The sequence below is a fragment of the Ammospiza caudacuta genome, chromosome 1 (assembly GCF_027887145.1).
Source record: "Ammospiza caudacuta isolate bAmmCau1 chromosome 1, bAmmCau1.pri, whole genome shotgun sequence".
Classification (NCBI taxonomy): Eukaryota; Metazoa; Chordata; class Aves; order Passeriformes; family Passerellidae; genus Ammospiza; species Ammospiza caudacuta.
In genome coordinates, this window is record NC_080593.1 from 57,686,664 (window position 1) to 57,701,121 (window position 14,458).

The window sequence follows — 14,458 nt, forward strand, 5'->3', positions numbered from 1 at the left end:
ACTCAGTTCACAGTATTTTGAACTATGGTAAGCACAGCTAAAATATGCGTGATAGGAACGCAAATATCTGCCCTACCAATTGATGACACAGCAAGTGAAGTCTCAAAAAGTCTTACGTACATCCATCCTCGCAAACAAGAAAAACACAGGGCCATGAAGCCAATGCTTTTTCTCCATGTAAAAAAAAAAGCAAACTAACTAACTAACCAACTAAAATATAAGTGCCAGACCATTTAAAAGTCAGAAAACGTGCATCAGGAACAAATACTTTAATATGAACATAAACATGAACAATCCTGCCAGGATTATTAGAACACTGGAGTACATGCCCTACGAAAACAGTCTAATTGAACTAGACTTAACCAGCCAGAAGGGAAAACATAACAAATCATAGAAAGAATACAAGAACAGCTTTCCTGTACAAAGAGGTATCAAGAAGATGGAATGAGACTGCTGTATGGTAGAATTAGGTGTAAACTGAAACACGGGAGTTTCCAACATGTTACTGAACCAAGCTGCCTACAGACACTGGTAACACTCCATCCTTTGAAGTTTTCATGACTAGAAGTTCCCTTCCAACTATATCTGAGTCATGTGCCTAAGACACTCAGCAGAAAGTATTCTGCAGGACGGCTGATATAAATCAGAGACTAAGCACCCCACATAGTACTGGCCTGCCTTGTTCCTTGGGCATCAAAGTTAAAGTCACAATTCCTCTGGACAGAAAAGGAAAAAAAGGGATTATGTTACTGTACTGTTGACCTACTCAATGTAGAAAGTTACCTTCAAGTTTCTTCACTTTAGTTTCCAGTTTCTTTCTCCTGTTAAATAGAACACATTAATAGATCATTTTTTAAAATACAACTATGTTGCATGAAAAGTCAGAAAAAAAATCTAGCCATTCAAAGAAAAAACACCTCCTATACCCAGGATCTTGTGAGACCAATGAGTCCTTGAAGTTGAAAAATCAAATTGGTGCCATGTTGCTGGCATTCTCACACAAACAGCTGTATCTGTTACAGACGCAAAGTTTGCTTTTAAGAGAGTCAATCCACTAAATATACCTTTAGCAACAACCCAGTATTAGAAATACAACCGCAGAAAACTGGCTTCTATTTTTTGCATTTCCAAGATGTAATGCAGACAGGTTAGCTTTACTCCTTAAAAACTATCAAGCTTTGCTTACAATGAATAATATCTAAGCAATAATATAATCAGGAATGGCCCTCAGAATGACTTATGTCCCAAACCTTTTTGTTCAGAACATCCAGATACTTTAGACTAAAATCAAACCAAAAGAAAAAACATGAAGCATCCCGAACAATTTTGACTTCAACATTTCCAATCCTACCTTAAATGTAAAACACACAGAACTGGAAAATAAATAAATAGAAAATAGAAAAATACACATTCCTATTATTTTCTTCTACTAAATTCTAATATCACAGAAATTGTTTTTAAACTGTTGTGGTAAGTAGACAATTCTACCAATGATAACTGATCACTTTCATGAAGTAGAACACAGTTAATTTATTCCCCATATTGAAATCTGTGTAATAGATTGAGACTTACCATCTAAGTCTTTCTGGATGTTCAGGCTTTAATTACCACTTCAGACTTTAACCAGAATATATTCAAAAATCCTCTCATAAATGGTATGATTGACCACCTTTTGCATGTTTAGTAGTCAAAGTATTTATAGTATAAAGTAATAGACCGAGGATTCTGTGCCTTCTCAGCCTGAAGAGGTTCATACTTACTTTTCTATATGATGGCTTTGACAGTCAAGCCATAGGTGAGAATTTCAGCAAAATTCCTCATAAAACACCTTCATAGAAAAAAATACAGGGAGGCAGGGGAAGGGGGGAGTTGTCCTTTAGAAAACAGGACGTAATGAACTTCTGTTTCTCTGTAGATTATCTTCAAGTGAATGCACAGAAGTACTACATATGCAATGCATGGACATTGGAAGCAAGATAAGTCGACACAGGAAGACCACAGAGATGCTGTTTACCATTGCAGGGAGAAGACTCATGCAGCCAAAGCTCAATTAGAATTCAAGCTGAATTAGAATTCAACAAAAGGGGCTTTTCAAAATATCTTAACAGCAAATGGAAGATCAGAAATAACATCAGTCCATTGCTTGATGTAGTTAGTCACATCACAAATAGGGATGCAAAGCAGAGATATTTAATGCCTTCTTCACATCTGTCACCAATGACAGACCCTGGGACTACCAGAAACCTGTGTTGGAAGACCATGAGTGGCTTGTTTAGCTCAGGAAAGAGAAGGCTGAGGGGTGACCTCATCACAGTTTACAACTTCCTCAGCAGGGGGCAGTGGAGAGGAAGGTGCTTATCTCGTCTCTCTGGTGACCAGTGATAGGACAGAAGGAAATACAATGAAGCTGCACTAGGGAAGTTTAGATGGGACATTAGGAAAAGGTTCTTCAGGCTCCCCAGGGAAGCAATCATTGACATCAAGCCTGTCAAAGCTCCAGAAGCACCTGAATGATAGTCTTAGTCTTACAGCTTAGTTTTAAGTAGTCCTGCGAGGAGAAGGGAGTTGGACTCAATGATCCTCATAGGCACTTTTCAACTTGAGATAAAAAAAATTAGGATACAAATAACAAGAATCTGAACAAAGAGAAACAAAGTGCCAACATAATCATTGCAATAATATTTATAAATTACGTAATTACATTTACATATGCAGAACTATACTAATTTCATCAACACACAACTACATGAAGAAAATAGGTAGATGTTAAATCTAGCAATTTACAAAAAGCAGTTTGCAGATGATGCATTTGGGCAGAACTCCTTTTATGTTACCCAACTCAAGTTCCTCAACATCTGATCCTTAAGACACATGCACAACTGCAGCTGACAGAATGCTATGAGAAGTTGTACTCCATGGGAACTGCCATCCCTGTAGAATATTCAGATCTCAACTAGACAGTCCTGAGCAAACTAACTTTAACACTGGCTCTGAATAGCAGACTGGACCAAAGGACATGAGTGATAATTTCTCACCTAGGTTTTTTAATAGTACCTGTAAATTAACAGTAATTTTATGCACAATTCACTATTATTCTGCTTCTGGAAAAATCCAGCTTTCAAATTACTGAACTCATATGACCTACTGCTTCAAATGGCCTCAGTATCAGAGGTATGCAAAACAGCTACGGCATCACAGAATTGAGGCTGAGGTGGCAAGAACCCACTGGAAGTTATGGTGTTCAACCCACACTGCTCAAGCAGGGCCACCTACAGCTCACTGGCCAGGACCATTTCCAAATTTCTAAGGATGATAAGGCCACAAACTCCCAGGGCAATTCATGGAAGTACTCAATCCTTCTCACAGCAAAAAGTGTTTCCTGATGTTCACAGGAAACATGACCTTCTTTGTCTTAGTTTGTTCCCACTGCCTCTTGTCCTATCACTGAGGTCCAAGGAAGTGAGCCTGGTTCTTTTTTCTTTACACGCTCCCTTCAGGTATTTATAGACATTGGTAATACCACCCCTGAGTTTGTTCTTCTCTAGACTTAACGGTTCCAGTTCTCTCAGCCCTCTATTATGGGAGAAATGTTCCTATTCCTTAATCATCTTCATGGTCCTTCACTGAACACACTCCCATATATCCATGTCTCTCTTGTATTGAGAAGTCCAGAACTAACATTATTTCAAGGGTTGCATCAGAAGTGCTGAGCAGAAGAGAATAGCATCTCCCTCAGCCTGCTGGCAAAACTCACTGAAAACCAAGATACTGGTACCTCTTTGCCACGAGTGTGTATCGCTGGCTCACGTCATGAAATCATCCCAAGCTGCTGTCCACCAGCACATACTGGTGATTCTTCCTCATCAGGTGCTGGGCTTCACACTTCTCTTTGCTGAAAAGTTACCTCATTTCTTCAGCCTGTCAAGCTTGTGCTGGATAGCAGCATGCCCCTCTGGCCCATCAGCCACACGTGTGCCATTGTCAAGTTTGCTGACAGTAGGCTCTGCCCCATCATGCAGATCACTAACAAGATGTTAAACTGGACTAGACCCACTGTGCAGGCCTCTCTGTCTCCCCCTAGGGTAGTATTATCTACTGGTCTCCAACCAGACTTTGGCACAGTGTTCACCATCACACTCAAGACCCAGCCATTCAGCCAGTTTTTGATCCACCGTCTGCCCATCCAGCCCCTACAGCACCAGACTAATGGGCTATGACGAGGCTATTATGGGAAACGGTGTCAGAGATCTTATTTCCTGTCAGACACTAGCCACTGCTCTCCCCTGATCTAGAAAACATGTCAATTTATAAGGTCAGTGAAGCACAACTTCCCCTTCATAAAGACATGCTGTCTACTCTAGAGCTTCTTGTCCTTCATGTGCCTGAAAATGAGTTCAAGGATGACCTGCTCCATCACCTTCCCAGGGATCAAAGTGAGGCTGACTGGTCTGTAGTTCCCTGGCTCCTCCTTCTTGAAGATAGGAGTGACAGACAGGGACAAATATTATATCTATACTGACACAATAAATTGCCAGCACATCAGAGTGGTCAGTTCCCTCTGAAGATGCAGTTAGCAATGGGGTAGCTGCTCTCTGCTGCTCTTAGATAAGACAATGTACTGACTATTTCATTAAGCTCACAGTACATTGAGTACGTCTATATGTGAAGTAAGTGCAGAATGGCGGAAGAAATGACAACAATCCTAGTCTCCTCATACAGTCTTTTGGGTAATAATGGCTTGCTGCTCTGCTTGTGAACACCGTATGTTTCACAAGTCACATGAAGAGACTAGTGTACTTCTTTTGAGAAATGCTTCAGTCACTTGATCATCTCTGTGGACCTTCATTAGACTCTCTCCAGTATACCTGTAAACCTGTACAAAAAAGCCCAGAATTGGGCTTCAAGGCATGGCCTCACCAGTACTGAGCAGAGAGAACCAATCACTTTCCTTGACCGGCTGGTAGCACCAAAATAGCTTAGAAACACCGAAGTTAAAAATGATAGCCAGCTTACATGGAAGAAAGGAGTCACCAGAGGGAGTCCCATTGGGATGTGTGCTAGAACACATTAGAAATAAAAGTTGACTACAAAATCAAAAGGGTCTTAGAATTCCAAGTCACTAGAGTGCAACTGGTTTTTGTAAATGCAAAGTGATGCACATGAAGAAAAATAACCACAACTACCAACATCTTGCTATATATATAGCTGGTTCTCTTTTGAGAGCATGAGAACCTTCCCACACAATACTGAGAAGTCACAGTTCCCTGATATAGGTGATTTAAAGGTTAAAAATATTAGAGGATTAAAAAGCAATTAGACAAGCCCATTAAGAGTATGCATCAAGAGCTGTAAGAGTTAACACACACATATGCTCCAGGCAAGGAAACCTTTGACTGACTGCTTACTGGAAAAACAATCTTTGGAAATTAACAAGGCACAGCTTCAGAATACTCTCTATTATGGCAGCAAAAATTACTTTTGCACTTTTGGTGCCAAATCCTTCCTGCTCATTTCCAAACATGGCAGACAGTTCACTATGAACTGCTGAGCTGTTACATTAAAATAATTATTTTAAGGACTGATTTTAGTTCAGACCACTTTGGCAATATTATTCTTATACTGGCCTCAGAGACTTAACAGCAAAACTGAAATGGATGGCAATAACAAAAAGCTGAGACTAAGAACCACTTAGAACTGGAGAAACTACAGCTTTTTTCAATTTCATCCTGTTCTTAAAGACTTTAATTAAACAACCATATAAAGCCACTTCATGACAAGACAATAAAGTAAGTAACACTGCACTCAAAAGAGTTTGCTACAATACTTAGGATCATTCTTCCATCAACTCCTTGTTCTAAGAACCCATAAGTACAAAAATTTGAGTGAGATGGAAAGCATAACTAGATAAGGTACATTATCAAGTTTGGAAGAGGTAAAAGAGGCAAAGAAAGGTTAAGAAAAAAAAGAAGCATCACTCACATAGCATCACTGTTTAATATTTCTTCTTTAATTTTAACATATTCCAGTTGGCTCTCCTGATAAATCTTGAGAGAATTCTGAAGAAGGAAAACACAGTTAAAATATGTCCATACTGAGGGCAAAAAAAAAATGGCAGACACCTTACCTCTTCTAATGAAAACAGTGCCTGGCCAAAAAAGTTTAAGTATATTCAATAAGAAAAGAAGCAAGTTGGAGAGTCAGGTTACCTTCTTTCTTTAAAGGCAAAAGTTATAACAAACAAACATTAATCTCTTTATGTCTATCTTTGAGTACATGCCTTGAACACCTAGCTGGATAGGAACTTGAAGATGAAATCAAGATCTTAACTATTATACACTATGCATTTTTCTGAAAAAGTGCCATCAGGACATCAGCTACTAATGCTTGCTGAGGGAAGAGCAGTTATAAAATCATTCTAACACAGAACACTAACTACATACAGCAAGAAGACAAATGTTAGTATCTTCATTATAAAAAAGCTACAAGAAAGAAACTGGAGTATTTTCTTCAGAAATTATTATAATGTCTAGAAAATATATACATGTAGGTAACTTGAACAATCTAAACTTTCTTCCCTGTAGACTAAACCTCAGCTAAGCGATGGGAGAGAAATTAGGAATAAACTTCAGAAGATAATGATGTAAAATTAAACATATGTTCAAAAAGGTAACAGAAGCACAACACTATTCTGCACAGACCCTCTTTCTTGGCACCTTTTCACTAGCGCAAGTTATATTCAATAATCTGACAAGACCAGAGCAGAAAACCAAAGGAGTCTGAATGTTTCTCATTTCTTCCTTCCTTCGTGAGAAAATAACCAAATAATCTGACCAAAAATTTTAAGAACTACAACAACCTAAACTTATTGCCTCTCTGAAACCTGAAGTAATTTAATTAATTTCACCTAACTTCACCAGAGCTACCTGTCTCAGTGAGCTAGAAATAAGAACAGAGTTCATTAAAAGTCAGCTTCATTAAGATGAGCATTAGGAATATGCATTTATTTCAACAGAAAAAGCTCAAGTTATTTAAACAAGCACACCTTTTTTTCTTCCAACTCTGCCTTCACAGAACCCAACTCTTCCTGACATTTTTCCAGAGGCAGAATTTTCTGTAACATCTTCTCCACTTGGCAACGAAGAGCAGAGATCTCTCTGAAATTAGATGTGCAATTTAAAAAGTTGCCAAAACCACAGATGCTTTGAAACTCAGCATTCTGATTCTTCAATCAAGCATGAGTATTTTGCTTTTATCCTATGGAAAAAATGCTGAGAGAGATACCTAAAAACTTTAATAGTTTCAGTATTCTCATTTTTCCACCTATTTAAAGAAAATCTGATTTAAAAACATTACACTGAACCCAAAGCTAGAAGCAAGCAGATGGCATGTGCCACAGAAGTATGCTGCCTACATTAAAGTGCCAGTAATAAGTGTCTCTGCATACACAGTGCTGTAAAGTAAGAGCAGAGTCCAAATGCAGTGTTTTTCAACAGGCAGGTTGGAGTCCATAAAAATTATACGCTGCCTCTTCCTCTATAATCATAGAGTAAGCAAGGGCACACAGACACAACTCTTAAGTCAAAACACTTCACACAAATATGGACGCTCCAAATAGCCATACATTTAACTACCACCAAAAGATGAGCTTCACATCTACATCTGGACTCTCACTAGCTCAGGGCCAGGAAAGAATCCCACACATGTATTGTAGAGGAAGGACAGATTTTTCTCCTCATCATACCTTTGCTAACTATGGCCTAGGAAGCATGGTAAAAGTACCATACTAAAAGTGCAGCTTAGACCTATGGCTGTTGCTATGACACCGTCAGACTCCTAAAAGTAACCGCAACACAAAGAATATATCATCTTTAGTAATACATCTTTAGTAAACAATATAAATCCAACTTACCGTTCAGCAAATTGAAGCTGTTATCTCTTGTTAAGGCAGAAATTAAAAACAGTTTAACAAATGTCCTTAAGTATATTTCAATCCAACTGCAACTTGCAAAGAAACATCCAGTAAAGACTTCCTCCCAGAAAAAAAACTCCCCAAGACTTGCAGAACTAAGTGTTTATACATGCATTTCAGTACATTTGAAGTGAATTAGAGCTTCTTCTATTACATGAAAAAGATTGAGTAATTCTCAGCAACTCAGATTTCAAATAGACTACCATAATCATATACCAGAAATAGGCAGATCTTAAGTGGATAGTTTTAATTCCAAAGGCCTATTTTCTTTACAAAATCCACCCAGTTTGTTCTTTATTAGAGACATAATCTCATAACCTAAACAGAAAGCCTCAAGCCCTTTTGTAAATGTTTTAGGTATACTAATCCTGTAAGAACACAAAGAGAAAACTAAAGGATATCAGTGCATTTCTGTTGATACTCTGTCAGCAAATGACTGTAAGAAAAGAAAAAACCCACACATTACTCATTTTCTCACCTGATTTTGACAATCATATGTTAGGGTATCTTTCCTTTTGCTTTATAGATAAATAGAGAAAGTGTAAGATTGGTTTAAATTTTCTGATAGTAGCCAATATAAACCTTTGATTTCATTAAGCCATTCAAACCTCAAATCAAACTGCTTTAAGTAGGAAAAAAAACCAACTGGCGATTACATGAAGTTGTAGCCATTAACTAATTGCAGCTTTAAAAAAAAGTATTGCTTAGACAAAGGAAATAATATACATATATATATATATAAAAAACATGTTTCCATACTTGAAAGGATGTTTTCCTAAAAAAGAACACACATCTCAGAGAAATAGTATGAAAGACCCTAAAAGGCTTTAATCTTTATATTATTCTCCTAGCAGCCATAAAGGGTAACACTTAGCCTGATGCAAGAGGGCCATGGGACAGCACCAAGGAAAGCTACTCCTTTCTTTTCTCAAATATTATGCTTTTTAAGAACAGAGAAAGGAAAGAAGGAGAAAGAGTAATACCATGGGAGTTACCCTATACAGAGAGGGCTGCATTACTTTCTACTGCAATAATTAAGAGCAATCCAGTAAAGGAAAAAAGAAAGGCTGAGCTGCAAGTAGCTAAAGAAGAGGCAATTTCCGCAAGAAATATATGCGCTGGCAGAAAGAAGAGGGACACAAAATTTAGAGGTCAGAAAAGAAATTGCAACAGAGTAAAGGAGCTTTGAAAAAAGGATCCTAGTTAAGAGACCCAGTGTGGACTAGCTGAAATACTCTGGAAATAGAATGTAGGACTGTCATTTAGATTCACTAAAGCCAGATTGACATGTATCTAGAAAAGGATACACAAGAAACAAACCACTACAATTAGGAGCCATTGCATGGATATTGGGCCATAGTATGGAGGTAAACATATCTTGATATATTACTCCATACTCCATACAATATGTTGATGGGTTTTGAGAAGAATTGGAAGCAAGCACAGAAAGGAAAGCAAACTGTAAGAAGGATTTTATAATCATATAATTCTAAACAATGTTCAGCTTCACTTTTCACATTCTGATATTTAATCCCAACAGAATTTCAGAATTTAATAATCAGACCAAATTCTGCTGAAAAAGTTCACATCTGTACTCAACTTTTAGTTCCCACATTCTTCACTACAGAAAAATGAAATAAGCAAGCACAATTAAATGAACAAAATAAATATAAATAAAAATCAATAAATATAATCTGCTTCTGCCTTAAATAAATAAATAAATATCTTCAAAGAGTTGCTTCTGCCTGTACTTCTAATAATATTACAGGTACACAAAATAGCTCTGTTTACTGTCATAATACACAGATGTTTTACAGAATAAATTAGTCTTACAGTCTAGATTTAGGACATGCTTGCGAAGAACTTTCATTTTGAGAAGCATTTAGTGTAGTGCATAAGCGAATATTCACATTCCAAAAATCATATCTCCTGCATTGGTGTAAGTCCTTAAGAATAAAACCCAAACAAACAAACAAGAATCCATGCAATTGTACTTACTCTCCATCAATTATTTTTTGCTTCAATGCAATTAATGCAGCTACATATTCATTCATATTCTGGAAGGAAGAGTCTCAGGTCAGTAAAGAACTTACACCCCAAAAATCAGTACTGTAAATAACCCCTAATCCAATGGCTAATTTTATAGAAAATTCAATAAACTGTCTTCATTCACGCAGAGAATGCAGGCTCCACAAGTAAGTATGCATCTTTAAGTGAGGCTTTGCTACAAAAGCTCTTCAAACTTTGCCTCTGCAGTAGATAATATACTAAATCCCTATAACGTTTTCCATCAAAATTCAACTGACCTTTCGGCAGAATATCAGCAATAAACATTAGCTCACTTGAGATTTTCCAGTTTCTCATCCATACTCATTCTAAGTGTGTCCTATGAAGTCTCAACAGGACCTTCTCTTCATTTACAGGAAAAACAAAAATTACCCAAAGCGTAATACCATAAAAATACACACTCGCTTAAGAGCCCTCAAGGAAGTAATTTCTAAATCCTTATACTGCATCGAATCAAAGCCAACAGGACACAACTAGAAATTCCCTGGTAGATCCCACTAAGCACGTCGCAGAGACACGAGCTACTTTTCCACACTTCGCCTAGCTAAAACTCGACACTGCTGCTACTTTTAGAGCCCGTTTACCACGCACGCTATCCGCGTTCCCGACGGCACAGGGAGTGGTGACTGGGATACCCGACACTTCCCACTAGCGGCCCGGCGCTGATCCACTACCTCGTCTGTGAGCAAAAACCCCACTCCAGCGCCACAGGGACGGCGGTCGATGCCTACCTGCTGGAGAACACCGCAGCTGGCGCAGGTCCTGCCGGCGGCCGCAGTTTCGGCCGGCGGCGGTGGCGTCTCTCCGGGCATCATCGTGCCCACGCCTCCGTGCGGCCCCGAGAGCCCTGCGTGTGCGCCGCTCAATGGCGTCACAGACCGCGCCACCGCTTTAGCAAGGACCCAGCTCGCCTTCATCTCCTCAATAATGCTGTCCACTGCTGCCTGACTATTAGCAGCAGAAAAGACAGCAAAGAGTGGTCTCTGCAGAGACTGAGCGTTGAAAGCAACTGGTGGAGAGCGACTTAGTCCCCTGAAAGGCACGGCCTCAGCCACGCCCTTCTACCCCTACTATTATTTCACCTTCTTCTCGGTGCGGGCACTTTTGGTAAGGGAACTACTGTGGGCCTGACGCAGGTGCGGAATAGGGCAGCTTCTTTCCCGTGGCGCGAGAGGAGGGACGGAGCCGCCGCTGGAGGGTCGCGTGGGGAGGAAAGGTGGGGCTGCACGCGCGGGGGCGGCTATTCCGTGACAGTGCGGCCACGCTCTGCAATAAATTACACGAGGCCAGGCCGGGCGAAGCTGATTTCCCCTGCGGCCGGAATCACCGAACATTGGTAATCAGCCTGAGGTGATACCGAAATCGGCCGGAAAATAAACGAATACAATTTGAAATATTTGAAAGCCGGCAGTCTTTATTACAGCTTTGAACACTTTGAGAGGATAGCTCCTCTAATCGGATGTGTGTAATGAAACTACATCAGGGCATTGATTCTATCATGATCATACATAGCCATACAACTTACTTCCTAGCTAATAGGTAAACATTACTGCCGTAGAACTAATTTGCATGCGTCTGCCTCCTGTTGGAAGTCCTTTTATAGTCCTAGGCAGTCATCTAAAGGGGTCTCTGATGCTCGTACTTACTGAGTGTCCCATTATTACAGATGACCTTCCCTTGAACATTTTTTTTTTTTTGGGCCTGCATTGTTGCTTCTTGTTACATAACTTTGCCAAAAATCTCACTATATTACTCACTATCTATTTATCCACTGGTTCCAGCCACGTTTATCATCTTGTGCATACTTTTACATTCTTTTGGGTTTGGGTTGGGTTTTTTGCTAGTTAGTTTTTAAACTCTATCTAGGAACTTCAGGAGAACTGAAAATTTATATTCTCTGTGTTATCTCTCAGAAGCTAATAACCCTTGTTACAGGGTGATGCTCTCTGCTCCCGTGCTACCAAGCTAGAGCTGCCTCCTAGACAAGGGCATGCTAAGCTGATGGCGTTCCCTGACACGCATCCACATCCTAGTTTTTCAAACGGGAGCGGATCACTTCAGCTCACTCAGCATCTTGTGGGAACATAATACTCATGGGAAGAGATCAAGCTTTTTATTTCATCCAAGCATTTGTAAACACTTCTAATATTTAGCATCGCTTGTCATGACTGCCTGCATTTCCCACTTACCCTACATCTTTCTATAGCGAGTAAGCTTGGGAAAGACTTTATAAATTACAGAATGGTTTGGCTTAAAAGGGACCTTAAAGATCATGTAGTTCCAAGGCCCCTGCCATGGGCAGGGACACATGCTGCTAGACCAGATTACTTATGTGTTTCAGGCCATGCTTTCAATCACTTAGAGGCACAGAAGTTTAAGTAGTAACTGCTTACTGTTGTGAAAAACACTAATCACTTGTTTTAAAATTTTAAAAGTTTAATAGTAATAAAATGGTTATAAAAATAGTAATAAAAATTAGAGTAATAAGAATTTGGACAATCAGAGTTAGGACAATAAAGTACAATAAAAACAAAGACATATGGACAGTCCGGGTGCCTCCTGGGCAGTTAAGCCCCGAAAGCACACATGCTGACAAAGGATTAATCCTTAAAAGCAATAGCCTGTTGCATATTCATATATCTTATACATGATGCATAAATTGTTTTCAAATAAAGGGTGTTCTCTGGTTATTATCAAGTTCTCCCCCTTAATCCTATTGGCTTCTCAAAGTCAGGAAGGAGGTGGAAGAAAGTTGGTCTTTTCCAATAAGGAGGCAATAATATTTCTCTTGGAGATTTAGGTGTCTTGTTGCTGTTATCGCTGTGCAAAGAATTTCTTGATTATCTCATCCCTTTCTTGAGGTAGTTAAAGTATCTTACATCGCATAGTTTCTATTTTAACATTGTGTTGTAACCTAAAACTATATTTACCACACTACTTAAAAAAATACACTACTACTAATTAATACAATGCAACACATACAGTATTCCTTTTAATATCTGTGAAGAGCCAATCATTTAATATGTATTTTTCACACTGTATTGTGCCACCCTGTGTTACTGTTTAAGGTACATGGAAATCGCTCAGTATTTAGCAGACAGGACAGATGGTTGCACAAAGTCCAAATTAGTTTGTAAGAAGGACATTTCTGTTCTTGTGAGCCAGCGAAGGCTTCCTGAAGATAAGGAAATCCTCCTATCTCTCTTAAGGAAGATACCAAGGCTATCACCATGACAACTTGAAGAAAGAGAGAAAATAAAGATATGGACTTTGATTGGCTCAGAGAGTGACGTGGCTCCTTTTCACCTATTGAGAGTTTTGTTTCCTTTTTATAACCAATGGGCAGTGTATGTGTTTGTTAAGCAAAGGTAAATATCTTGTAAAACTATAAAGGCAACATGTTGCTTTAATAAATAGATCTATACAGCCTTCTTTGTGCCAAGTGGTGCTCTATAATGACATTAGTTTGTGAATTTTTTCTATTCAGCTGATGGTGTTGGACTTTATTCACTGCATGCTGCTGCTTACACTTCTAGTCTACCTGAAACTTTCTCTGGCTTACAATTTATCCAGTTGCTTTTTCACTGTTGTCTTCCTTGTAGTTTATACATATTCCTTAGGGGAATCAATATTCATTTCTAGTTCTGAAGACCATGTTAAATCTTCCTTCTGATGAACAGTAATGTATAGAGTTGCACAGTTACTTGGACCTTGATGAAGACATTGAAACTTGTAACTCTTGTAACTTCATAAGTGCTCTGATGAAACATTGTGTGTCAGGCTTTCTCTTTCTACTTTGAGAGCCTTACAACAGTATAATAAAATACCGTTTAGAATTACAATAGAGTTTGTGTGTCAGTGTCACTGAAATGAATTTACCCTCTGGGCTAAGTTTCCCATGTGAAGTGCCCTTCCAAGGGAATGGAGCCGAATACTACTTGTTTTAGATTTGAGAATTTGGGCCTGTAGTCAGGTCAGGTAACAAGGCACTATATTAAGTGAGTTTCTTAAGGACAGGGTTCTGCAGAAAGAAGTAATGCTATATCTGAAAGAAATTAGTAGATAAGATGTTTTCAGAAGAATTCAATGTTTCTTGTAACTATTCATGCTTGGAGTGAAAATGTTACCAAAATTTTGGTTTAACATTAAAAATGTCCAAATTTTCTAGTTGTTTAGACTCCACGGAATCATTTAAGTCAGAAAAGACCTCCAAGATCATCAAGTCCAAGTTTTTACCAATCTCCACCTTCTCAACTAGGCCATGGCATTAAGTACCACATCCAATATTTTCTTGAACACCTCCAGGGATTGGCAATACTACTGTCTCCTTGTGCAGCCTGTTCCAATCCTTAACAACCCTTTCCATGAAGAAATTCTTCTTATGTCCAATCTAATCCTCCCCTGGCACAGCTCAAGGCTATG

At 38.9% G+C, this 14,458-nt stretch overlaps 1 protein-coding gene across 1 annotated transcript in view; it reads right to left on the reverse strand.

Annotated features, from left to right (window-relative positions):
- ICE1 (interactor of little elongation complex ELL subunit 1) overlaps positions 1-10,851 on the reverse strand; it is a 37,738-nt gene extending 26,887 nt beyond the window's left edge. The window contains exons 1-7 of the mRNA XM_058814169.1: positions 10,768-10,851; positions 9,968-10,026; positions 8,371-8,405; positions 7,910-7,928; positions 7,043-7,154; positions 5,980-6,056; positions 784-821 (exon numbers count right to left, since the gene is read on the reverse strand). Of these exons, the coding sequence (XP_058670152.1) occupies positions 784-821; positions 5,980-6,056; positions 7,043-7,154; positions 7,910-7,928; positions 8,371-8,405; positions 9,968-10,026; positions 10,768-10,851 (424 nt within the window). The remainder of the gene's footprint in view (positions 1-783; positions 822-5,979; positions 6,057-7,042; positions 7,155-7,909; positions 7,929-8,370; positions 8,406-9,967; positions 10,027-10,767) is intronic.
- Between the last annotated feature and the right edge of the window lie 3,607 nt (positions 10,852-14,458).